Source organism: Andrena cerasifolii, chromosome 3, assembly GCF_050908995.1.
Source record: "Andrena cerasifolii isolate SP2316 chromosome 3, iyAndCera1_principal, whole genome shotgun sequence".
Taxonomy (NCBI): Eukaryota; Metazoa; Arthropoda; class Insecta; order Hymenoptera; family Andrenidae; genus Andrena; species Andrena cerasifolii.
The window spans coordinates 19,402,894-19,427,698 of NC_135120.1; the positions used below are offsets into that span (position 1 = coordinate 19,402,894).

At 43.5% G+C, this 24,805-nt stretch overlaps 5 protein-coding genes across 13 annotated transcripts in view; 3 read left to right on the forward strand and 2 right to left on the reverse strand.

Annotated features, from left to right (window-relative positions):
• Bap170 (Brahma associated protein 170kD) overlaps positions 1–11,690 on the reverse strand; it is a 58,572-nt gene extending 46,882 nt beyond the window's left edge. For 3 of the 9 annotated variants that reach the window (XM_076809022.1, XM_076809026.1, XM_076809020.1), the window contains exons 1-2: positions 10,332–11,688; positions 9,285–9,378 (exon numbers count right to left, since the gene is read on the reverse strand). In XM_076809022.1, coding sequence (XP_076665137.1) covers positions 9,285–9,378; positions 10,332–10,423 — 186 coding nt within the window. In that variant the 5' untranslated portion in view covers positions 10,424–11,688. Of the gene's footprint in view, positions 1–9,284; positions 9,379–10,331 lie in introns of all 9 variants that reach the window. The other 6 variants (XM_076809024.1, XM_076809028.1, XM_076809023.1 and 3 more) reach the window with 3 other exon arrangements.
• Positions 11,691–12,762: 1,072 nt separating this feature from the next.
• Positions 12,763–13,900, forward strand: LOC143366626 (zinc finger protein 593 homolog). The gene is made up of 3 exons (XM_076807825.1): positions 12,763–12,907; positions 13,004–13,104; positions 13,481–13,900. The coding sequence occupies exons 1-3, from the start codon at positions 12,818–12,820 to the stop codon at positions 13,719–13,721; spliced, it is 432 nt and encodes a 143-aa protein (XP_076663940.1). The 5' UTR covers positions 12,763–12,817; the 3' UTR covers positions 13,722–13,900.
• On the forward strand, positions 13,830–15,438 carry LOC143366619 (serine--tRNA synthetase-like protein Slimp). The gene has a single exon (XM_076807808.1). It carries the CDS (start codon positions 13,830–13,832, stop codon positions 15,273–15,275), a length of 1,446 nt encoding a protein of 481 aa, XP_076663923.1. The 3' UTR covers positions 15,276–15,438.
• A 153-nt stretch (positions 15,439–15,591) lies between these two features.
• Positions 15,592–16,188, forward strand: LOC143366628 (cytochrome b-c1 complex subunit 8). Its single transcript, XM_076807827.1, has 2 exons — positions 15,592–15,792; positions 15,902–16,188. The coding sequence occupies exons 1-2, from the start codon at positions 15,636–15,638 to the stop codon at positions 15,994–15,996; spliced, it is 252 nt and encodes an 83-aa protein (XP_076663942.1). The 5' UTR covers positions 15,592–15,635; the 3' UTR covers positions 15,997–16,188.
• LOC143367288 (dynein axonemal heavy chain 1) overlaps positions 16,136–24,805 on the reverse strand; it is a 153,249-nt gene continuing 144,579 nt past the window's right edge. The window contains exons 48-58 of the mRNA XM_076808925.1: positions 24,538–24,731; positions 23,579–23,733; positions 22,630–22,996; positions 20,570–20,749; positions 19,548–19,799; positions 19,316–19,468; positions 18,227–18,495; positions 17,833–18,059; positions 16,827–17,008; positions 16,509–16,632; positions 16,136–16,409 (exon numbers count right to left, since the gene is read on the reverse strand). Coding sequence (XP_076665040.1) covers positions 16,195–16,409; positions 16,509–16,632; positions 16,827–17,008; positions 17,833–18,059; positions 18,227–18,495; positions 19,316–19,468; positions 19,548–19,799; positions 20,570–20,749; positions 22,630–22,996; positions 23,579–23,733; positions 24,538–24,731 — 2,318 coding nt within the window. The 3' untranslated portion in view covers positions 16,136–16,194. The remainder of the gene's footprint in view (positions 16,410–16,508; positions 16,633–16,826; positions 17,009–17,832; positions 18,060–18,226; positions 18,496–19,315; positions 19,469–19,547; positions 19,800–20,569; positions 20,750–22,629; positions 22,997–23,578; positions 23,734–24,537; positions 24,732–24,805) is intronic.

Consider the following 24,805-nt stretch of genomic DNA (forward strand, 5'->3'; position numbering starts at 1 on the left):
TAGCGGCGTTGCCAAGTGTCGGGCGGTTGGGCGGGCGACGATGCCGGTATGCGTGTGGCGGGGCGCGGCGTTGCCATATCGACCGTGCCTCATCACCGGGGAGCGAACGAGCGAGCAAGCGAGCCCCCGCGCCACCTCTGCCCCCGTAACATTGCTCCATCTCTTGCCCTATCCTTCTCTTTTTTTCATTTCCTGCCTCTCTTTCCTCTATTCCCGCCCATCTCTCTCCCTCGGCACTTTTTCTCGGATCCTCTTCCCCTTTTCGTTCCGTTCGGCTCCTTTCTCTTCGTCCTCGCCGTCCACCGCGGTGCATCCAGGACGCTTCTAGCCCCGTCCCTCTCTCATCCGCGCGTTCCGACTACTTCGGAACGATGCAAGGCGCCGCGGCACCTGACTGACTCAGCATTACCGACTTCGTCGCGGATTCCTCGCACGCTACACGCACCGCGTATAGCGAGCAGACCAATGCCAGACTACGGTGCGTGCCCATTCGAACGATCTTCGCGCGGCAGTCGCGCCCTTGAACAAGCCGGACACTTGCACGAACCGTACCGCCGCTTTCTCTCTATCTCGCGCTGCCCTCCGCGCCACGCGTCTCTCGGTCCATCCTACCGAGACTTTCTTGTTACCCGGGAATCTTTGTTACATCTCCGAACCAGGGAAAGTACACAGTAACGTACCGAGGAACGTACGTGGAATAATTATGTCACAATAGAAGATACACTCGAAGACCAACGCAGAAGCCGTTTCACGTGGTTGCCAAAAGAGAAATTAATAGGTCCAACACGTCCGCGCGCATGGATCGACGCCTCTCGTACCCATCCCCTATTACTTTAGTTGAAAGACAAAAGCAGGTGACGAGTCGTGCATTGCCACCCGATTTTCTTACGGCCCTCGAGCCAAGATTCCTGCATTTGTTAGATTATCCTCTCCTCCGTCTCTACCCCCCTTTCCCCTCACACTTCTTGACAGAACCGGTAGGAACGCGGGGACGGTTCCACCGCTGGTTCTTTGACGAGACGTTACTCCGCGAGACAACGCGACGCTACACCGTTCATTTTCCGTGCGGTTTACGCCAATGTTTTCAACTGGTTGGCGACTCGGGTCTATCCCAACGCGATTCAACGACTCTACGCGCTCGCTGTCGCACAGTCTCGCGGATTCGGTGAAAATGCACGCGGAAAGTAACCAATCTCCTCGCCTATTAGGTGCCTCGAAATTCCACGTTTGTTACACCAGGTATAAAAAGTCTGCGTACACTAAGGTATGCAGAAGTGTCTGTTTATGAAAATATAGAAATATCCTTGAATTCAGGTCAAAATGTATTTGTAACATGTACATGGTATGTTTACAATTTTACTATTGTCAAAGTAACAAATTAAAAATGACCAGAACTTAAATACAGACAATAAAACGAAAAATGTCCCTGAAAAGTCACCAGAAAAAGTCTGTGTACGGCTACGTGAAATGGTGATTTCCCGAAACAGGACTGGGGATTCCCCGGTTCCTAACCTTAATTCTGGTTTAACGAAGCTCTGTGCAGATTTTTACGCGCGTGCGTGTATTATTTATGACGGTACAGTAGATTTTAACAAAACAAAACTAGCATGGAATGCGGAGGAAAAGAAATTTCTGTCAGTGAAGGGAAAATTATCGTGAAATTGTGGAAAGAAGGATAAAGTTATCGAGAAATAGGAAAAATAATAGGAAGACGACATTCATCCGTTCAAAGAGTTATAAATAATTTTAAATCAACGGATATTATAACGTCCAAATCCCGTTCTGGTCGTCCGTCAAAATTATCTAAAATAGAGCAACGGAGTATTGTAAGTGAAGTTGAAAAAATTCGCGAATAACTGCAATGCAAATTGCTAAGGGTATAGCGTTCAAGTTTAATAAAATACTAAAAAAAAAGGCTGGATATCACGGTCACGTCGCACGTAAGAAACCATTTATATCGAAGATCAATCGAAAAAAAAAAAACGAATTCAATTTGCGAATGAACATGTCAATAAACCAACTGAGTTCTGGGAAACAGTAATATTTTCAGACGAAAGTAAATTTTGCATTTTTGGCATAAAAGGTCGAAAACTGGTATGGAGAAAACCACGTACTGCACTACACAAGGAGCACCTATTCCCAACTATTAAGCACGGTGGCGGTGATGTCATGGTATGGGGGTGCGTGGCCAGTAGTGGAGTAGGGCAGTCACAATTTATAGAATCCACAATGAATAAAGTTAATTATTTAAACATTTTCAAAGCTAATGTCAAGCAAAGTGCTGAAAAATTAGGACTGAGTACTTCGTATTATTTCATGCATGATAATGATCCGAAGCATACGGCTGAAATTATTAAGTTACAGGGTAAAGGACCCAATTACTGACACCTAACCAATTACCGTTACCTTAAGCTATTTTACTTAAAATAACGAATAAGTAAACTATAGTATATAATCTATAGTACAGATTATAGGTTGAATTACATAATTCTTTTTGTGTATGACTTTACAACGTTTACTTATTCGTTATTTTAAGTAAAATAGCTTAAGGTGACAATAATTGGGTCTTTTAACCCTAGCTACTTTACAACGTTTCGAAACAGTTACATACACCTCCTGAATCGCCGGATTTAAATCCTATAGAGCATCTATGGGATTTGTTAGAGCGTAGAATAAGTCAACAAAATATAACATCAAAGGGTATGTTAAAAACTATTTTAAAAGAAGAATGGGAAAAAATTAGTGCTCCAGAGACAAGTGCACTTGTACATTCTATACCGAAACGATTGCAGGAGGTTCTAAAAAGAAGAGGGTATCCCACAAGCTACTAACTTTGCATCACTTAGGATTATTTTTACTTTTGTTATACCTGCGCGCAAACTTTTTCTGGTGGCTTTACAGAGACATTTTTCGTTTTATTGTTTGTATTTAATTTCTGGTCATTTTTAATTTGTTACTTTGACATCACTAGAATTGTAAACATACCATGCACGTGTTACAAATACATTCCGACCTGCATTCAAGGATATTTCTATATTTTCATAAACAGACACTTCTGCACACCTTAGTGCACGCAGACTTTGTATACCTAGCGTATATCGGCGCTGGCGAGGCGAGAATGAATTGTTAAGTGGATTAATTTTCTACTAGCTGGCGGTCGGTCTCGAAATCCGAGCCGCCCAAGATAAAATATTTAGATTAGCGGCAAACTATGCAAGACTGACGAACTCCGCGCGCCTCGGTATGCCACGGTGAACCGACATGCGAGCCGACGAATCGTACACCTCGAATATTTCTGTACTCTTCGCTACCTCTACGAGTGGATGACCCTGCACACTTGCACCGAACGTCATTCTTTTAATGGGGAATTAATCGCACCATCTGTCCCGCAGAAAAATGCCCCTGCATTTATATTGTCACTTTAATTCGTCGTATCAAACTTAATTTATACGAATTTTCCGAGAGATCGTATGATCGAATTTATCGGTCCAAATGAGATTTATTATTTTGCAGGAAGTACGTACAGAGCTCGCGGCTGACTTTGACATTTACCGTTTCCATCCGCCCAACCGGGTATTAATAGCGTTACGCGTGTTTCAAATCGGACGAAGATATGTATTTTTGTAACTGAATTAATAAAATGGATGTGCAATTTCAAGTGTTTTATTCATTATGGGAAGGGGGGGTTTTTAGTTATCATTACAACGAACGGGGCGGACTTTAATAATACTTAATAAAGCTTTTAGCACCGGGCTATAAATTATGTATAATGAAAAGTATATACTCGATGAAAGTACTGAATTTATCACGGAGAGGGAATATCTAAGTGATTATTAATAAGTGGGAAGCTTCTCAAGCGGAAATGGAATCGGCAAGTTGCAGCTCTATGTCCGTTGCATTTAGTAGACCGCTTTTAACTGCCTGTCAGTGGCTATATAAATTAGAAAACTGATCGAATATATCAGCATCAATGTATAGAAGAGCCGAGAGCTCGAGAATCATTAGAATTTATTAAGTTTCTCGCGGCGCGCGCTTCGAGCCTCCAGATCGGTATCTGCAGAAGGGGAGCGTGTTCCGAGTGATCCAATCGTTTTTACATCGCCGTAAAAATATCCCTGCATCGACTCTCGCTAATAATTTCCACCACTCCGCTTTCACTTTACCACGAGACTGTTCTCCCAAGTGGGTGATAATCTTTTCTCAACTTTGCATCTGGCGAAACGACGCGGCTGAGAAGTAATAGACTTCTCAACGCCGGAAGCGTTTTACACTTCGTGACATGTCTTAATGACTTCACTTCGCCCGGTGAAGTCACGAAGGAGATTTTAATGAACGCATTTAATATCTCTACCAAACGGAAATAGGTACTATTCAAAAGACTTCACTTCACCAACGACAGAAATGCCTGGTAGGATTCATCTCGAAACGATAAATCTCTAATGTGCCTTCGTTCCCGATAAAATCAGCTCGAAACATTATTTCCCATTACTATCCTCTGTAATCCCTGAATTATCAAAATAACCAATTCAACATCAACTTACGCTTCTCCGCGAGCACAAAACCTGCAGCTCCGTACACTTCGCGCATAAACACGGCGAGAGCCTCGCAGGGAGACCCCCGCGCCCAGGACCCGAGCCGCGCAGGCGCGCGCCACGCGCCCATTCAGACTCGATTCTCTCTCTAAAAAAAAAAAGCGGGGGCTGGTGCTTGGAAAGATCGCTCTACATGTTCAACTTATCGTTCGCAGTGGAATCGACGAGCCATCCGTGCGAGTTCGCGGAGTGTCAATCGCGAAACTAAAGGATTGACTTTCTCCTCAGGGCCAGGCTCTTGGCAACGAGTCGACGCGACGGCCGGCCGGCAGCGGAAAAAAAGGGTGACGTCAACTTCTTCGAATCGAGAGAACCGCACACTCCGCGATGCATTCTGAGCGTAGTCGCGACTCGACCGCAGGTTATATAGTCTAGCGGAGCTTCGATCACACTTGTTGAGGGGAAGCCCTCGTGAACAGCCACTACCTCCACTTCCTTCTCGCGCCTGCTATTATCTCTCACTCCCTCTCTCTCTCTCTCTCTCTCTCTCCTTTCGCGTCTTCTCTTTCGCTCCCACCCTATCACCCTTGCCTGCCCCCCCTCCTCCCATACGCCCCGCGATTCCCGCGCGCACCTTCGTCCCACCTTCGGTTCATGATCTATCTCCCCCACCCCGGGGCACGCAACGGGGGGGAACAGTGGCTCTGCAAATGACCCTGACCTTGCCGGCCAACTTCCGTACTGTCTCTCGATGCTCTCGATTTTTGGCCGATTCTGACGTTTTCCGAAAGACACGCCCCCCCAAGGTTCTCGGGAACGTGGAACGCGGCGCGACTCGCGTGACTAGCGCGCGCGCGCGCGCGCGCGCTCTCCGATGACACATCCAGCCGGCGATTAATTGGACGAGAATCGTGGCCTAGATTGGGATTTATGGTGACCAGCGACCAGACTCGATTCTGGCAAGTCCGGGGCGATATGTACGGTTTTGTGGGTGGTTTGTGGAGAACTGAGGCGCAAGGTGTCTATTATAGATCAATTGTAGAAACAAAGGATTAACCTTCGTATCGCGTGCGACCTGTTTTTAGAAGTTCCGTGGGAAGGGTTATTCGCATATAAATTTGTGGGCAGTGTTTCCTTCAAGTATATCAACCCCTCGTTGCATTCTGTTGCAAATATGGCGTATTCGCATAATTAACATGTTGTTTCTTTTTAATTTTTTTCTTGTAGGATACATATCCTAGTTTCTAGGAACTTTGTACTTTCTACAGAACTTTGTAATTCCGCGGCTTTTAAGTAATCAAAATCGTAATGGCCGAAAAAGTGGAAAAATCATTACTGAACACACATTTTTTAATTATTTTTCCTTTATTATTGTCACCCGTACGGGTTCAAAAATGTAGTTTTTTCAAAATCGAAGAAGTTATGCAACGAAAGGTTTCTGATTATTTACGAGGGCTGGCTATAAATTATCCTTCGAGGCAGTCCTCTTCGTATTAAAAAGTTTAATTAGTTGAGTAAAAACAAGCTGAAGAACTAGGCGAAAATTGGCTGGGACTCGGAAGCGACGGGAAGCCCCAGTCATAAATATTCCACGGTTTCGCGACTGCCTTAGAAATCCACCATGGTCCCCACTTTGGGAGCCACTGCTGTGGATTATATATACGTCTCTCTCAAGGGGGTTATACCCTTGACGATAACTTCGAACGATGAACGCCCAGGCTACTTGCCTCTATATGTGGCCGCACTTTTTCCACGGCGTTCGTCACGAGTTGAAAGAAGAGATTTCAAGCATAAAGAGGGACAGGCCCAGACATCTCGTTGCGCGGAATGCGTGCTCTATAGAGTCCGACTTTCTGGGAAGGCGACATCGGCGCGAGTATTCGTAACGGACGAAAGGCAACCGAAAATGGCCACGACGTAAGTATTCCGATTTATTCGGTTCCAACGGATTAGTGGAATCTTCATTTACGTCATCCGCGAACCCATACACTTTAACCGAACCTGTTATTTTCACTTAAAAGAAGACAATGCTTGAAGTAACGCTATTGATATGCAGAATATTCTTTTGTTTCTTAATTCTAACGTTCTGAGAGGATTTATAATTATGTAAGAATGCTTAGAACCCGCGGCGGATCTTCTTCCATACAGTCTGGACTTTTGAGTGAAACCAACTGAAATAGAATATTGACGGTTGATAAATGAAGCCGGTACGAGATGCGACGAGAAAGATGAGGCGAAAAGCTCCGGCCGCGTTTTACCGCAGCGTTACCGCGAGAAGTACATGCGAGACGTGTGTGCGTGGACGTGAGTACATACACGCGTAGTCGAATCCGTCGTTCGGTTCTTAAGAAAACACAGACCAATGGTTCTTAGCCCGGAGAAATAATCAGGACAGAAAACTTCTGTTCGGTTGCAGATCGAGTATCTAAATATTCATACCATCGCTAACACTGTAAAGGAAAACTTCTATATGACACTAAAGTAACATGGACTGCTTAACAGGGGTTGCCAACTTTCTTCCGAGAAAATATAGTACTTTGTGCCCAAATGTGATAAACAATATAGTACGTTGTGAAAAAATATGACAGTTTTCAAAGGAATAAAACTACATTAAACAACATCTTATTTTTGAATATATATTTTTTGTGCATTTTAATTTATTATCTTTAATAAATTTGTCAAAGGTTTGATTGCACTGAAAGTCCAAATTAGCATATACGAGGAGGTCATTTTTCATGAGAGACAGACCGGCTCTGATTCTCTCTTTCCTCCACTTCATATTCATTATTTGAAAAAATTCTCTCTGTAAAAGCTGAAGTGGCGGGAATGGAGAGAAAGTATGAATTTATTTGGTATAAATTTTGCCAAACAAATCATAGACAACACTATTTTTTAAGTCGCGTTCAAAAATTAAAAAATAAGTCAAAATTGTAGAATTTACACTATATCTTTATTTACTTATTATTTAACTATAACATTACTTTATTACTAAGTTATTATTACTAAGTTACTAAAGTTATTATTTAACTATAGAATTTACTATGTAAACTTTTTTATCAGTATATAGTACAATACAAGTATATATTATAGTACGGTTGACAACCCCGCCCTGGACAGAATCCGTTTATGGAAAAATATCGAAGGTTCACTTGAAAGACTACATCTCTCCCACGATTGTATAAAAAAAAAATATGTGGCTAGACGAAAAAAGTCATCCTTGATTTCTTCGCTGCTTTCACGCGCGCGCGCGGTAACATTGTAGACAATTCGAAGATAAAAATCACGTTCCCCCAATAAATTACCGTAAACGGACGAGTGAGTCAAAATGCCTAGACTTTAAATGCGAAAAATATAACTTAGACGTGTTTCGCATACGATGGAAACGTAACTCTTCGGAATGACGTATAAAGCTAGCAACAAAACCGAACCTAATCGAATAAATCCTGCGATGCTCCAATATTAATTCCTCATTAATCATGCATTCGAGCGGGTACTCGTTATTTATCAATATTCCTGGAAAATATAATTTCTTCCACTTGATATACCTCGTCGGTGCCACCGATTGTAATTTTTGTATTGGAAATTGCATTAACTCGATTCAAATTTGAAAGAAGAAAAAAAAAAAAAAAAGAACACTCGGCGGTATTTTTCTCGAGCCTCGCGCTTCAAGGTTTCCACAAAAATCCATCGACCGCGATACGATCGCGTGCTTATCGATATGTACGAATAATGACCCGCGTGAAAATGACTGTTGGTAAACGCGGTGGCTCGCGGGCGTGTTGTGTAACGCCGCTGGGCGAAATAGAAGCATGATCGTTCCTTTTTCTTTGGCGCGCGCGGGAAAGATGATTCCCAGCGGTCGGTGATAACAAGCTCGACCGATCGATTCCTCGCGCGCGCGATTCTTCGGGACTCGGCCGTTCCGCGGAACAATCGTTTTCCCGCGTTTCCGCGGAGTCTGTCGCATACCTCGACTCTTAATCACGCGCGGCGCATAAAGCGTGCTGGGTGTCCCGTGACCACGCGGCAAAAGTCTTCCTAGAAAGTTGGTTTCGAAAATTATAATCACTCAGCAATCATTTACAAGTGCCTTGCCTAATTATTTAAGTAGCAGATGGAATATCGAAATTACGAGTTGAGACAATCTTGCGGTACAAGATCGCTTTATGACAGAGATTAATTTTTCGAGCTGCTAGTATAGACACTCTTGTTTCGACCTTAGTCGCCCGCTATTTTTATCTTAACACGAAGAACACTGTGCTTGCGAAAATATCGGCTTTAAAAAAAGAACGCGAATTTTGATGTCGATACTATGATTAAAACGAGCTGTATAATATCAGTTGTTATCCTTGGAAGTTTGTTTGCTAATTGGCTATAAAAATGGTCCTCGAAAAATATGTTCAAAATACTTGGAGCTTAATGAGAGATGATCGAATAACATTGTGCGTGCTAAAACATCCCGACAGTTAACTTTACTTCATTATGCGGTCCGAATGCACCGGTAACGCATGAAACGCACGCGAGAGTATAAACAGTCGATGCAAGGGTACTAAAGCCACGTTCATACGTCGCGCTAACGATGCACGGAGAGACAAATTACACGGACAACGCGATACCTCCTGATTTTTCGCTCGTTACACCCGTTAGGAGATCACATTGCCCGAAAGTGCACGGCAACAGCGCGCGAATACTTGCCCCTCCGTGGGGGAAAAACAAAAACGCGAGGCAGAAAATCGGAACAAATTTACTCACCTTTATCCATCCACCGTGGGCAGTAACGACTACGTACAGCAAGTACAGATCTATATCTTTCCCGTTGACTTTTGGGCTTTTCTTGAACGGAGTCCTGAAAGAAACATCAACTGTAAGGACCACTGTAAAAGAGATTTACAATGGGATTGTAATTACCGGAATTCAAGAATGGGGTGAAAGTGGAATTACTGAATAAGGTTCAAATGTTTTTCGCACAATAATGTTATCATAAAATTAATATTTCATGTTTCAATTAATGGCTGCTAAATATTTAATAACCCCGAGAGACTTACGGACAATAACGGCGCGGAGGAATGAATTAACAATTGTCGAGCACGGATGAAAACGAACAAGTTGAATTTCTTTTAATCCGCGCAAATTGAACGTACCCGTTTTCGGTTGCAACAGTATCTTGCCGAGCACAGCCGAGAAACGCTTTGTTTCCGTTTCCGAATGAAGTAAAACACGCGAACAATGACGTAATAAACGACAGCGTCCTCGCGTGAAACGATCTTCGTTTACTCGATCGTTCGAACGTTCTTATAAATACGCATCTCCGATTGAGAAAAAAAGATGGAAAAAGACGGAGAGAGAGGTTTACAATGATCGAGGAGAGACGCATTTAATCGTTAGAGAAAAAAAATCAGCAAGTTCATCGTAATATGGTCGTGTCTCGATCGTACGCGTCACATAACCTCAAATCGCAATTACGATACGCGTCTGGGACGTTCGTCGACAAAGAAAACACGGGACACGAGTAAACAAATCGCTGGCACAAAGGCGAGAGCCTCTGTAAAACTTGTAACCCGAGCGAACATAACCTCAAACCTCTGTGTCCACGCATTCCAGGCAGTAACGCCAAACCCGATTTACTTTCCAACATCGACGCGACGATAGAGCTCGAGATAACCGGAACGACAGAAAGATCGTTGGACGGCGAGGCGTGGAATGGAGATCGAAACGATAAAAAGTAACGAAGAATAAAGAAAGAATTGTGAAACTATCGAGTCGGGACGGTGCAGGGAGTAATGAAGAAATTGGTCTTACCCTCTGGTCTCATGAAAGTGACGGAGGTCTTTCATGAAGTTTTCCCTCTCCCTCTCGTAGGTGACGGGGTCCTTGTTGAGGATCTTGGCCATATTCGCGAGCGGTAGAGTGCGTGGGCGTGCTAATCGGGGTGTGCTCTGGGTTTACAGGGCACGACGCAGGGGCAGCGGGCAGAAAAATAGTCGCGGCAGCACATGGGCGCTCATGAGAGCACATTTACGCGAGAAGCGTGCTGGTGCTACGAGACAGTAGATGGAGGAGGATAGCAGCGGACGAGGACGAGGACGACCGCGGGTCGACACGGGGTCGCGACCCGCTCCCGACATCGGGTCGTCTTGTCCTAGCCCCGAAGTGTGCCTGGGGCCGGTGGCCTCTGGGTCGCGCGCGCCAAACGATACGGCGGCTTGGTTGGCTTTTCCCTGTCTGGCTGCCGTGCCGTGCCGTCCCGTGCCGTACAGCACTGTACACACCGCCACCCCGGGGGACACGATCCGGCGGCGGGCGCACCGATCTACAACACGCACGAGTACTCGGGCACAGGAGTCGTCTGGCGGTGCGTGTGTCCCTCGCTCTCACGGCGCGGCCGAGTTTACTCGCCACGCGTGGGGAAAAATCCGAATCTCCTCCCGGGTATAGCACACACTGGGTATAGCAGCAGCAGCAGAGTTCCACACACCAGTAGTCACTGAGTAGCGATCGACCGCGAACAGAGCGAACCGCGTTGCACGGGCACACGGGGGGGCCGCAACGCGACTTTCCTCGCGGGCCCGCGGATCGATTCACCTGTCACTTGTCAACGAAACGCTCGGCTCTCAGGCCTCCGGGATACGTTGCGCCACGCACACGTATTACCAACGATAGAACAGCCAACCGTACCCGTGGGGCGACCAATTTCCACCGCGCGGTCCTTACGCGGAACGGACGCGGCTTACAGACCGACTCACGAGAGCGCGTTTCCCTTAGAGCGAACGCTTGACGTGCGCCCGTATATCAAAATGGCGTCTCCTCCTGCCTGGCATCCATTGGCGAAGCCACGGCCAATTTCCCGTGTACGCGCTACGATAGCTCTACGAGCAGCGCCGAGCCTGCACACACCGTCGCGACACCGTTTCCGCTCTGCACACAACCTCTCCGTACCGCGCGCGGCACACCCTTACGCACACTCTCTCTACGTCATTTTACGAGCGACACCGCGTTGCCCCGACTTACACCACGGCCTGGCCCTCGGCTTTTTTACCCTCGCTCTACCGTACAAACAAAATCCCGGGTCGCGCAGTATTTTTACTTTCGAAACGGTTGTGGACCCCCCTCGCCAGTGGCGCACCGTTTGTTTGAATTGATCGTACGCTTCGCCGATAGAGGCGCGACATACTCTGCCGCACCGTGGCGACATCTGTCGTCTCTAATCCTCCGTTACTCTCCATCCCAATGCGCATGCCCAATTTAGGGTAGCTTTACACTGCCCCGAGGATCTGTCGCTTACTGCTCCTTTGTAAACGCATCCTCACAAATGCACTTTTTTTCCATTCAATTCTGCTCAAGATTTTTGACTGAACTTCATTCTTCTTTCTTGCGTCAAACGTTCAGCACTAAACGATACATTTTAATCTGTGCTTCGTTAAAGTATATCTCATAAATTTAAAATTTATGGCATCGTTTTTAGTGGTATGCTTCACCACTGAAGTACTTTAAGAAAGTTACACCTAATTTCAGTGTTTCTGGTTCTTCAGAAAGCTGTATGAAATAGTTACCACAACAGTGGGAAAGCGATGAATCTAATGTCATTTATAAAGTTTACGATGGGAACCTTGTCACCATTATAACCTGTTTTACGAGGTTTTACGATCACGAAGCAGGGCCGCCATGACGTCGCATCGTTTCACCAATACAGAAGCTTAAAATTCACTAATAATCCTCTGTTATCCTCATGAACTTCAAATACTTCTACATGTACTAACAAACGGACAACAATCTATGTATGAAGACTGTAAAGAATATTCCTACAATAAACATCAGATTTCGAATATAAACGTATTCCGAAACCAACAGAAAGGTACTTTCTATGAGCACGACGAAAAATCAATGTTTCGCCATAGAAACGTTTGCACGTCCTATGGCCGGTACTCATAATCGCTACTTATGCTTAAGCATGCGGCATCCTCTACTAACTTAGTAGCTAGTAAAGGATGCCGAATGCTTAAACAATTCCTTAAGAATAAGTAGCAACTATGAATACCAGCCTATCACTCTTTGCGGATACATATAACCGATGAATGCATATTTACATTTATTCTTGATAATACACTGTCGATAAGATATTTTTACCTTTATATTCACTCTTGTATTCATAATGCATCTCTGCGACCATTCTTTACTGCCCTGACCTACTCCTGTTTACTTTCCTCATTCGATTAGACAATCTCCGCGCAACTTAACGTGACAGTAGTGCAGCTTAATTTCGGTTCTTTAATTACTTTGCTGAAGAAATGACGTACAAGCGTAAGAAGTATCACAGGGGCGATACTCACTTAAAAAAGGGCTGGCGCACGAAAAGAAGGACAAAAGATTTGGACGAGGTGAAACAATACTTGATAACCCTCATTTGCGAGCGATCGTGTCACGTGGTTGACACTTCGCGATAGGCAATTATTATGTGATACTTTTTATTTTAGATCAACGAGGATTTGAAAAGTGAGAATGTGAAAGAATTGCTAAATCAAGAAGTGGATTTCGATAAACCTGGAACGGGCCAATATTACTGTGTACATTGCGCGTAAGTATTCGCGTTATGCGTGCGTTGCGTTTAGCGACATAGCCTGTATTTGAAATTATCCACTCAAAGGTTTTATAAGAGAACCGCATTGTGCACTGATTTTGAAGAAACTTTATATGTAGATAGAGAGCCGCAGAATTGTCCGCTCTTATTTAATCGTTCGTACAGATATTTCGTAGTTTACGAAATATTTAATAATAAATATCACGTTTTCGGCTGCTAGCGTGCCGACACGGTCATTAATTCAAGTTCCGTTAAAATCGTTGTGTAACTCCGCAATGTGGTCCCTTCGTCACAGCTTTCATTCCCTATGCTTTTATTCTTCATACCTCGAAAGTTTTGATCAAGCAAATTAAAAAATTGTACTTTTTTGCAGGAGGCATTTTATCAACGACACCGCTTTGCAGGATCATTTCACTACCAAAGTTCATAAGCGCAGACTAAAAGCTCTCGAGTTAGAACCCTATACCGTAGAGGAATCGGAGAGAGCTTCCGGAAAAGGGAATTACGTTGTCCCACAGAAGCGTAAAATTGAAACACTAACTCGGGACGATTTTAAAATGAACATAGAGCCTGAATTTGCGTCGCAAGCCAAAGTAGCAAAGATCAGTGCTTAGGCGCTAATGTGCTTAGAATGCTACGTATGTCTCTGATGCGAGAAATTGTTTGTACAGCGCGAAGAAAATTATAAACTTCTGTCCCGACTAGTCTATTATCGAAGCACAATGGCGAATTATTTACGACACTTTACGCGAACATGCATGGTTCGCAAGGGTTTAAAACATAGCATTTTCAAGCGTAACAGTGGGCTGTTGAAATGCGTTAGACGACACAGCTCTGTGTTATATATCTCGGGCAAAAGGGGCATGGAAATCTTCTCGTACCTATCTCCATATTTAGATTTCGACAATAAATTGCAAGACATTGACAAGTTACAGAAACAGTTGGTATCTCGTGGATTGGACATGGACGCCGGGGAACTTAAGAGGATGTGGGAGTTCTATAAGTCTGTAAATGCGGACAACGATAAGTTAGAACTGAGAAGCACAGAGTTGACGAGCGAAATGAGAAAATTTTACCAGAAGGAGACTTTGACCGAAAAAGAGGAGCAGCAGTTCGCTAAATTGAAGCTTCAATCTAAAGTATTGAAGCAGGATTTGAAAGGTGTGAAAAATTCCCTGTGGGATTTAAGCGAATCTGTCATAGAGAAATTGTTGAAGCTGCCGAACGAAGTGGATCAAAAGACGCCGTTTCAGTCTCCCGTAGTGGTGAAACGATCTGGCGGGTTAAAAGAATTCTCCGGAGTAAGGAAGAATCACATCGAGATCGGGAAAACTCTTGGTTTGCTGGAATACAAAAACCCTATGCAATATTACCTGTGCAACGACGCAGCGCTGTTCGAACTTGGCGCATTGAACTACGCGGGGGAAGTATTCAGCGCAGACGACATGATCAGAGTAACAGGCTCTGATTTCAGCCGCAGCTTAGTGGTGGAAGGCTCTGGGTTGAATCACGAGGATCCAACGGATGCTTTTATAATCAACAATCACTGCGATGTGGAGGACAGTTCTCCGAATCGTATGCACCTTGTGGGAGGAGCGAGCTTAATATCATTCTTAGCTATGCACGCGAAGCAATTAATAAATCCGAAGCACTTTCCGGTGAGATACTTTTCTACTGGGAGGCAGTACACCCCCTTTCCAGTCGGCTCAACACAGATCGGCTTGTTCACTGTCTGCCAGAATTCAGCAGCACATGCTTTCGTACTGGTGAAAGATGCGAACAGCCCGGAGTATCGTATACAGTTGGAGAAGCTGTTGAACACTGTTTCTGAATTGTACGACAATTTATGCGACCATTACCAAATTGTGCTGAGACCAGCTACAGAGCTACGACCTTGGGAAACAATGCGCCTGTCCTTCGAACTGTGGTCCACCTTCTCGAAGCAGTACATAGAAGTTGGACATATTTCTCTGTGCGGAGACTATTTCAGCAAGAGATTGCGGATCGCTTATCAGACAGATAATGGCAGAGACTTCCCTTCCGTGATATCCGGCACTGTGCTCTCAGTCCCACGCCTCTTAGGATGCCTGCTCGAACAGAATCCGGATAAATTCATTATTCCATCGAAAATCGCGCAGCACATGCCTGCAGACTACTCTGTGTTTTGAGAAAATTTAGGAAATTTAATTCCTAAATATCACGCCCTTGTACATATGTAACGATGCGAACTCACGGTGTCCTCGCGTCTTGTTTTATTACCTTTGGTAGTATTTATATTTGTAGAATTGTATGTACATATTTTTGTACAATAAATAATAGTGGGAATGTAAAGGAGCGTGAAGTAACGTTTGCAGTCTTATTACATCGGACCACCAAATTTTTATCTCGCACCACCGTGAATCTATAATTTTAATAGAATCGAAGAGTTTCGAGTTTTGTACGTTCCTTTGTTTTACATAGATCTTGTTAATGTTGATGGATATTAGAGGCGCAGAAGTCTCCTCGAGAATTTCAATCCACCATTCGCCATGGGTTTAGAGTTCGGCGAGTTGCCAGTTCGAATACGAAGAGTCGTGTATTACACCTTGACTGCAATGGAACAGAAATTTTGGGTAAAATCGGTATCGCACGGTATACCGAATATGTTCCGACGAGCTGTGCAGGCTCTTCCAACCATGGCTCCAGGTATTATAAATTAAAACCGGGAACAAGGTCTCTGAAATTATATTTCCCTTTTCAATCCATCTTCTTCTGCATTTCTTCTTTTAATCTTTCATTCGAATTCAATGCACAGGTATAATAATGACGGTGGGTACCATGGCATGGAGCACAGCGGCGAATAGAAAATCAAAAAGGAAGGACCCGAAGTTATACGAGAACGACACCTAAACCACCTCAAGAACTTAGAATGGATAACTCTTTGATTCAATAATTACGCAATAATTATTTCCTTCGTTCGCACTGTTACGCAAATTGCATTCCAGTAAACTAAAGTCTAATACTCTCGAAGATTATGCTTTTATATTAGTAGAGTATCAATTTTATTTCAAATTCATTATAAGCAAAATGAGTGACTCTGAGGCATCACTAGTAGTCCAGTGCGCAGATCAGAGCTACGCCCCTCTTGATCCAATGGGACTGAGGCTTTACGCTAGGAATCTCCATTGGCAAAACAAAATTGGTCGAGTGTCCAGTGGTGCTAAGCGTGCCTGCCCGAGTGATCGTTTTATAAACGGGGCAGATGTAAATTCCCATTGGCTCCCGATGGTTCACCTCTGGCAGTAGCAGAATCGGCGGCATATCTGCGAAAAGAGTGTATAAAGTCCTATTCCACGTCGCGTTACACTTTGAGTAATCGACGAGTATTTCTGTCTCAATTTTTCTGTGACAGATATATTTACTAGTGTACAGCTCTTTCGGAAGAGACTCGTTCAGATGGCTCCCGTCCCATCGACACCCCTCAAGGAACAGACCATAAATAACGCAACCATCCATCGGTCTGCGCTTTGGCAACGAGCTTAATACCTATAACGATAAAAATAGCCATGCATTTGTCTGCTTTTCTACGGAGATCTATCGTTCCCGCACAGGGTGGTCCAAAGAGCTTGCCCAACACTTTGGACGCCACATCTGTGTACCAAAACAGCACTCTGTAGTCTGTTGCTATTACATAGCTTGAGATCTGAGGGTATAGAATTTTTATTCAATTGGAGCAGTACTTTAAAACCGAAAGCAATTGTGTCGATAGAGACCACGTGCTTCCGCGCGAAATTCTGCAGAGTTCCAGTTAGAAATGCTTGGGGGAAGTAGAAGCCGGAGATCCAGAAGGCCGCTGGTATACCGCGGTTCTCCCAGGATCTCAGGAACGCGATCCTCTCCTTCAAGTCGAGGAACCAGGCTCCTGTATTTTTAGTTTACGATCACTGTGACACATCGACGTAAGGATCAGCGAATAATTAACTCGGGGTGCTTCAGAATCTTAGGTATCAACCATAGGCGACCGTAGACGTAAACCGTGACGGCAAAGAAAACCCATTTTGTAGCGCCAATTTAATTAAAATTTTTAAAATATTCTCTCTTTTAGTATAAACTTAGTAAAGATTACTTTTTAAAAATAAGCAATTCTTTCTGCGGACGCCCATGGTATTCAGCTTAGAGATTTAAAATCGAATAGTACGTATCATGGTATGCTCCAGTTCAGTGGCGCACCCTGGGGGGAGTCCAGGGTGTCCTGCACCTCCAAAGAAAAAGGAAGGAGATTAATGTAAAAAGAAAAGAAAACTGGATTTTATTCTTTAAATCAGTGATTCCCAACCGCTGGGTCGCAAAGTGATTTCTGGGGGGCCGCCACGTTTTTTGGATTTTTTTGTAATATTATTAAGTGAGAATTATATTTTGAAATATCTATTTTTAATGTGTTTTCGTTACTTTATTAAATTTTCCTTAAAAAGCGAATCGCGACTGAAAAATGGTTGGGAAGCACTGTTCCAAATAAATTTTTCTAACCACCTAATGAATTTTATTGAATTTTGCAGTGAAAATATTTTCATCCCTTCAGCTCGGCTCCCCTAAGATTAAATTCCGAGTGCGCCACTGCTCCACTTTCTTTGCAGTAATAATTCTGAAGCCACGGTTCTGAATCACCCTGTACACTTCAACAGTTTGAACGTCAAATAGACGAGCCACTGGAGTTCGATTAAAAGCAAACAAGGGCGGCAAAGTTACCGAGCGGCTTTAACGAAGGGTAGCCCCGGTCCTGCCAAAGTTTCGGGATTCTATTGTTGTACAGACTGTTGGACACAGTTTCCAGTTGCTCGGACATCACCACCAGCCCCTTCAAGGCGTTCAAGAGGTCCTGCAGTGTTCCCTTTATCACATTCAACAGCCCGTTATAGCGTATTGCCTCCTGCAGCAACACTGTGTTGAAAGACTCCTCGTACAGGACTGGATACCTGAAGCGTCCCAACTGCTTTCACGCTATCCATCGCATACAGCTTCCACGTGGGTTCGTTAACGCTCATGAGTTTAACGGATCAATAAACCGATCCATATAGTAGAAATCTGAATGTCTTCAGACTCGGCCAGGATTAAGCGATCGAGGGTTAAACTGTCAAAGTACCTTAATTGCAGGGCTGCTAAGTTGAATGTCTGTGGCATGGTGGATATCATGTCCGCGGCTAATTGGGTCGTGACCTCTTCGACACTGGAAGCCGCTGCGCCGACTTCCCGGGGTTGAAGGAGGAGAAGGGTGTCGATGCAGGCGTAGGTCTCACCCTGCGCGCAGCTTATGTCTGCATTCGGGTGCATCCCGAACATCGAGGGATTGTCGTTCAAGGGTAACGTGTTCATGTACTTGACGTAGTCTCCGAACGACGCAGTCTCTGACAACTATCGCGCAAACAATAACAGGGAATTGAAAGGGGGCTTCTTCGTTCGACGCTCTGAAATTCAGGCAAATTTCGGGGAATATTTTAAAAGAGAAGTATTGGGTATTTGGATTCCAAACTTTGCACGTTTAGTAATTGATATTCGAGGAATGTGCTCGATTTTTTTTGTGCAATAATAATAATTTTGTTCGTAGTTACAGTGGTAGTAGTAAGAGGGGTTTGGAAATAGAAGGTTTGTTGCTGTGGGAACGTGGAAAAATAAAAAGAATTTCAGCACATTCTTCGAATGTCAATTAATAAAAGTACAGAGGTTGGAATTATAATACTCGATACTTTTCTTCGAAAAAATTCCCTCAAAGTTGCCTTATTCTCACAACGTCGAACTAGGAGGACATGTGTTTTTTATTAACAAAAGAAGATGAAAACTTAGGTGGATCATATTGTCGAGTAGCTGCCATATTTCAGTAAATAAATTTTTTCCAAATCAGCGCCGACGAGTACAATGTAGATTAAGAATATTCCTGCAAAATTTGATTGAAATCGGTCCAGTAATCTCTGAGATAAATTGCTATATCGTGCTATGGCACTATTTCTTAAAATATCAAATTTCCTTTTGAAAAGAATACTGCTTAATTTATACTCAACAGGGTGTATATCTTGATTTTTAAAGAAGACGTTTCTTTACATGAACAATAAAAAATAAAAATATGCCCCTATTTTCCGGCCTGTCAAGGGTGTGTAACCCCTTAAAGGAACAGGGGGATCGAAGTGGAGACATCGAAAGATGTTGCGCAGAAAGATGTACGCCTTTGTCTCTGTACTTGATAGTAATGCCCATCTTCGCCGAACTTATGGGACGACGAAAGAATCTCAGGTCTGTAAAAGTCCTCAAGCATGGTTAACACGCATCGACGATCCCAGTCGTCTGTTATCCGCCCGCCGTAGTTGATGTGGCCCGCTGTGTATATGAGCACCTTCGGGATTGAACATTAGCATTGTATTTTCATGTTACGATGGGACTGTGAATTCAATGCATCTCCGAGGAAAGCTGACTTTGAATGGAACGGTGTAGTATTCCAGGAGGAACATGTGCAGCTGCGATATGCATATCCTCAGGTCGCCGTCGGTGAACTCGTAGGGGATATTGAAACCAAGGGGGCCGAATTTCCTTCGTTCGAGGAGGACCGAGTGGAACAGACACAGGGAAAATACGAGCCACTTGAATTGCTCGACCTTTTCATGCTCGGACTGGAGGAAGCCCTGCATCTCGATCACTTGCGTCAAATATGCGCGGGACATGTTTGCCTGGGGAGAAGGAAGGTGGTATTTTTCATTTTGCACGCTTGCAGATTTATTCTATCACCCTTTGAGTATAAACAAAATTTTGTAAGTAAAAATATCCATTTATTAGTATTGTCTATAGAACAATATTCCTCCGGATATTACACAATCTTTTCTGTTTATAGTCTTAACAGGTAATAGAATAAAGCTACAAACGTGCAATATTTGTTTCTTTTTTAACCCTCGTCAGACGGCACAATTTTACAACGTTAACAGACGGCAGAGGCACAATTGCACTCTCACATATTTTATATGAATATTCTCACTGTCGGTATAATTTGTACGATAAACTGATAACATTTAGACTCAATGGAAATCAATAAAAAAATTTCTCAAATTTTCTTTTATAACGTAAATTATCTACTTTTTTACTTTTTTATAATAAAATAACATTATCATTAATAAAAAATCACATTATTTTTTTCTTGCATTATCTTCATACAAAATATATAGGGGCGCCATTGTGCCTGTGATATTTTTCTGAAATTTAGTCTATATAATCTGAGCCAAAAATTTAGAGATATTACGAAACTTCAGCCCTCCCCGGCTTCTCGAAAAAAAGTTATCGCAATTTAAACACGCAAAAGATGCAATTGTACCTATGCCGTCTGACGAGGGTTAATTCCCGAAAAATTAAGTTTTTTCAGTCGTCACACTAGGAACAACCCCTTAAGGAATAACCGAGACGAAGCACGAAGTCTAGGTAATTATAGGTGGAACTGAAATATTTTTACCCTTATGCCTCTTGGAGGCTCGATCGTCATTTTGCTGCTGTTTTGAAGAATACTGACGGGGAAGGCTGGAGAGGGTGCCGAAGTCAGCCACAGGCGGAAATCGCGATGACTTTTTCCTCTGGACAAAAGTTCCACCAGTATGTCCAGGTCTGGCATCCAACTTGGCGCCAAATGGCAATTCTACGAAAGTTTATTTTGCTAAAATAATTATACCACTCACCGCGTATTTCATTACCATCTAAATACCATCCAAAGTTCGTTTCATTTCAATACATGCCTGAAATCAATTTACTTTCTGCTACAACATCCTAAAAGACACAAACCTGTACAATCAATTAAAAGGAATCTTTAATATCCTAACTAGTCCATAAGGAAAAGTGTCTCTGGGTAAAAGAAACTGTTAATTTAAAAGAGTCGAGACGGTTTTGAAATCAATTCAATATGACAACTCACGTATGAGTTACTGCTAATTTGCTAGATGAAAAAAAGTGAATTATTGTTAAAGTTTTTCTCAAACCCCTGTATTTAAACCTTTTCCAATTTCTTTCGCCCAAAATTTGCCACCCCCCAAAAATTTTCCGACCCAGCCTTAATTACCCCATATGCAAATCTACCCCCGATCGATTTCACAGCTTCTCCATCTTCAAATTCCAGAAACATCTCCGTATATCCGAGCAACTGGAAAATTCCATCGAAAATGGAATGAAAACTGACTGCAATTGCGTTATCCGTAATTTTTTACGAGCGGACAATGGAGCCGAAAGTTATTGGTCGAATACACGCTGCCTTTGTGCTCATCCCTGTTCCACTGGCAAGAGAAATGTTCATTACATATTCATTGTGTCGTTAGAGCGTGGAAAGACAAACGAACAAGGGGAGACAAAGGCAATGCAAGGGAATTGAGTAAGTAATTGTGGCTAGGAGCGCGAACAAACAAGGGACATCAATTTCCTATTTAACGCGCCCGGCTCTTGTCATCTCCGTGAAAATACGCTTCTTTGCCTCTTTGTTTCGTTATCAAGTGGCACGAGCCCCATTCCGTGATACGATAAATCATTTCCCTGCTCGGCGGTCTCCTCCCCTCCTCTTTACATATATTCCGCAGATAAAGGAGATAGCTCTTTTTCTCTGTCCCTTCTTTTATCGCCTTAGAAAGGACCCGTAGGATATTCGCTCCTTTCCTTTCTCTTTTTAAACGAGGATATTCGTTTGATCGACGACCGCAATATTTCGTGGTATAAGGCGCAACAAATCTTCCCCTTCAGCCGGGAATCGTTTAGCAATTTGCCTGGACATTCGGCGTTATAATGATTGATACTTCCGCCTACCGAATGCTCGTCCCGCGATACTTCTGCCATGCAACTCTAGATATGAGTCTCGAAGTTCTTATTAGGTCGGTGGAAAAGTTTGTTGGCTTTATTGGGCCACAGTCTTGATCTTTGTTAAAAGTCAAAATGTCTTACGTGTATTTCTAGTCAAAGTATTTTACTACTTTTCTTGGCTATCTATCAGCGTTTGCCACTTTTTCTGGTCAAGTAGGTGTAATAACAAAAACCTGAAATTCTCAGCGAACGTCTGTCCATTGTCTGGATCTACTTGCTAACAGTGGCGGAGTGGCCAGGGTGTCAGCTTGCGCCATGGCAAGTGGGGCATGTGGACTCCCTTAAACATTTTAATTACTAATAAATATAATTCATTTCACCAAAATTTGAATTTCACTTTTTTGTCGTTTATGTATTTCGTGAAATTTTTCTTTATTTCTTATACAAATTAAATGATATCCTTATAGTTGAGGATGGGCTCCCTTACACACTGTAAATACTAAAAAATATGTCTTTATTTCACAACAATTTTAATTCTACTTTTTTTTACCATTTATGTATTTTGTGAAAATTGTATTTATTTCTCATAAAAATTAGTTGACAGCCTTATTAGCTGTGTGTGGGCCCCCTTTGCCACCCGGCAACCAATATCTTCAGACCCACTCCGCCGCTGCTTGCTAATCTCAGAAAGCTCTGTACAAAAACTGAATCACTTTCTGAGCAAAAAATCCTTCTCACCTGGAAGAAGCACCAGTAGCCACTGTCAGCGGACAGCTGCATCATGGCTGCTGCTCTTGGCCCCTGACCCTGTCCAAGCGATATCGAGCGCAATTTCGCCCCCATCTTCAACCTATCCGCGAATTTGTACAGTTCCGCCGCAGGGTCCGTGCCAGTGGATAAGATAAAGACGATCGGCGTGGTCGGCGAGGATTCATTGTAAACTGCCGACAACTCGGTGGTTTGGGGCTCGACGAACTCCCGACCCAAATACTTGGCCAGGAAGAGCTGCATCGCGTTCGTCACTTTGTCTGGTCGGAGACACTTCAGGACTAGCATCTTCTGAAACTCGTCCAACTTACTTTGCCATGGCTCGGGGAAGGGGGCCCTTGAACGAAAAGGAATTTTAATAAAATAAGAATTAGGGAAATTTTAGAAAAAAAAAACTAAGATAATTTTAACGATTTCTTTTCGCCTTCCTCCCCCGGTATAAGAATTCGTAAGATTTTATATTCCAACCCCCTCCAGTTCCGTCCTCAGCGTAATATTTTTTACATTGCATTTTGCAGGTTCCTAAAATTCTGTCAAAGGCTTATATAATTCATATAAGTGGAAATCGGGAAATCTAAGCTAAAAGTACTTTTCTGGAACATTAACGATAGAATTTGTATTTATTAAAAAATAGGATAAAAAATTTCACGTAAGGCTTCTCTCCTCAAAAGCCTTACTTAATTTAAAGACGACCCCTAAGAGTGTGGCACATTTCAGAATTGATCAAAGTGGAAGATACGAATGCAGAGGATTTGAAATGAAGCCGCGACGATTGAGTTTTAAGAGTAATTTTATACGGCGAAATGCAAGGGGCGTTTGGATTCAATAATTCACCCCGTCTACATCTTTTTACCCTCGGTTCGAGGGCGAATAAATTACCGCGTTCGAGAAGGTAAAGCGCAGCTTAAATCTCACTCACACATGCGCCTCTTGGGCGTCGAACACCAGCTTAAATTGGGCCAGAGTTTGCGCGAAGGACTCGACGAACTTGTCGAACTTCGGAAGGTTCTCGAGCCCCTGAAGTTCTTTCCAGCAGCGCGGCGTGATCCAATCCGTGGCCGGATTCGGCCCGTCCTACGGCGACAGAGAAGGCTTTATGCGTTCCGCGTGATCCTCGGAATCCATTTCGCACCTGCCACCCTTTATCTATTTCGCAAATCGAGGATCTTTGCCACTGTCTAACCGCGAAAGGCTTTCCCTGTTCCCTTTCATTTCCAATCCGTTTGATCCTCCGCGGCTGGTGTTGCTGCTCCGCCGAGATTTATTCGCAGGATATCTCTGCGAAATTCATTATCGTGCTTCTCGCCTTTCAAACAGACCACGGAGGATCAAATGATGGAGAAAATTCTCTACCCAACGGCTTCAGCTTTCACCGCTGGGATATTTATTCCCAGCAGCCTCGCTTGGAAATGTTCGTTGCACGAGTATCCTGTTTGTTCTGCGCGATTATGTTCTTTGATTCGAATTTTGTTTTTAGGATTTTTTTTTAGATTTATTCGTTCTAATGTCTTTTATTAAAAATATTGGTTCCTGTACTCCTACTCGTAGGGTAGACGCACCATTTGTGGCCACTTTAAGGTATTGTACCAGTGTTGGCCAGTTCTTAAAAAATATAATATTTTTTTGTGTAAGCAATAAATGTAACCTTGTATAAAATTAAGATAATTATGCACATGGCCAAAAACAGTGCAATGGCCACAAACGGTACACCTACCCTATGTCACGGGGACATTTCTGAGGGTTCGTTCATCCACGCACGTTTCAGAAATCGCGGTCTACATAGGTTCAGCCTTTATGGAAATAGATTTCATTGTCAGTTGTATATCTGTATTCAGTGACAATGGGTGAACGGTTCGATGAACCCTTTATGGGTCTTACTTCGAGTGGCTCCTGGCCCGCGAGGAAGTGCCTCCACTCCCCTGCGTCGATTAAGTTGTCGTTCATTCGTATCCGCGCGCAGACGAGAAACGCGAAATGTAATTTGTGCCTCTCGAACAGGCTGCGGCACACGTTCGTGAAGAGGGAGAACGTGAACTTCTGGTTGATGCCCTCTACGCGTTTCTCGATGTCGTCTGAAAATTCATTTTTCATCACGTCATAGGATTATCCTATTCTTCTACTCTTCAACTGCTCATTTCTTTTCCTA

Coding starts and splice junctions, on each gene's coding strand:
- LOC143366628 (XM_076807827.1), top strand. CDS start 15,636: ATGGGTTTAGAGTTCGGCGAGTTGCCAGTTCGAATACGAAGAGTCGTG. Junction 15,793..15,901: donor TCTTCCAACCATGGCTCCAG/GTATTATAAATT, acceptor TTCAATGCACAG/GTATAATAATGACGGTGGGT.
- LOC143366619 (XM_076807808.1), top strand. CDS start 13,830: ATGGCGAATTATTTACGACACTTTACGCGAACATGCATGGTTCGCAAG.
- LOC143366626 (XM_076807825.1), top strand. CDS start 12,818: ATGACGTACAAGCGTAAGAAGTATCACAGGGGCGATACTCACTTAAAA. Junction 12,908..13,003: donor GGACAAAAGATTTGGACGAG/GTGAAACAATAC, acceptor TTTTTATTTTAG/ATCAACGAGGATTTGAAAAG. Junction 13,105..13,480: donor TATTACTGTGTACATTGCGC/GTAAGTATTCGC, acceptor ACTTTTTTGCAG/GAGGCATTTTATCAACGACA.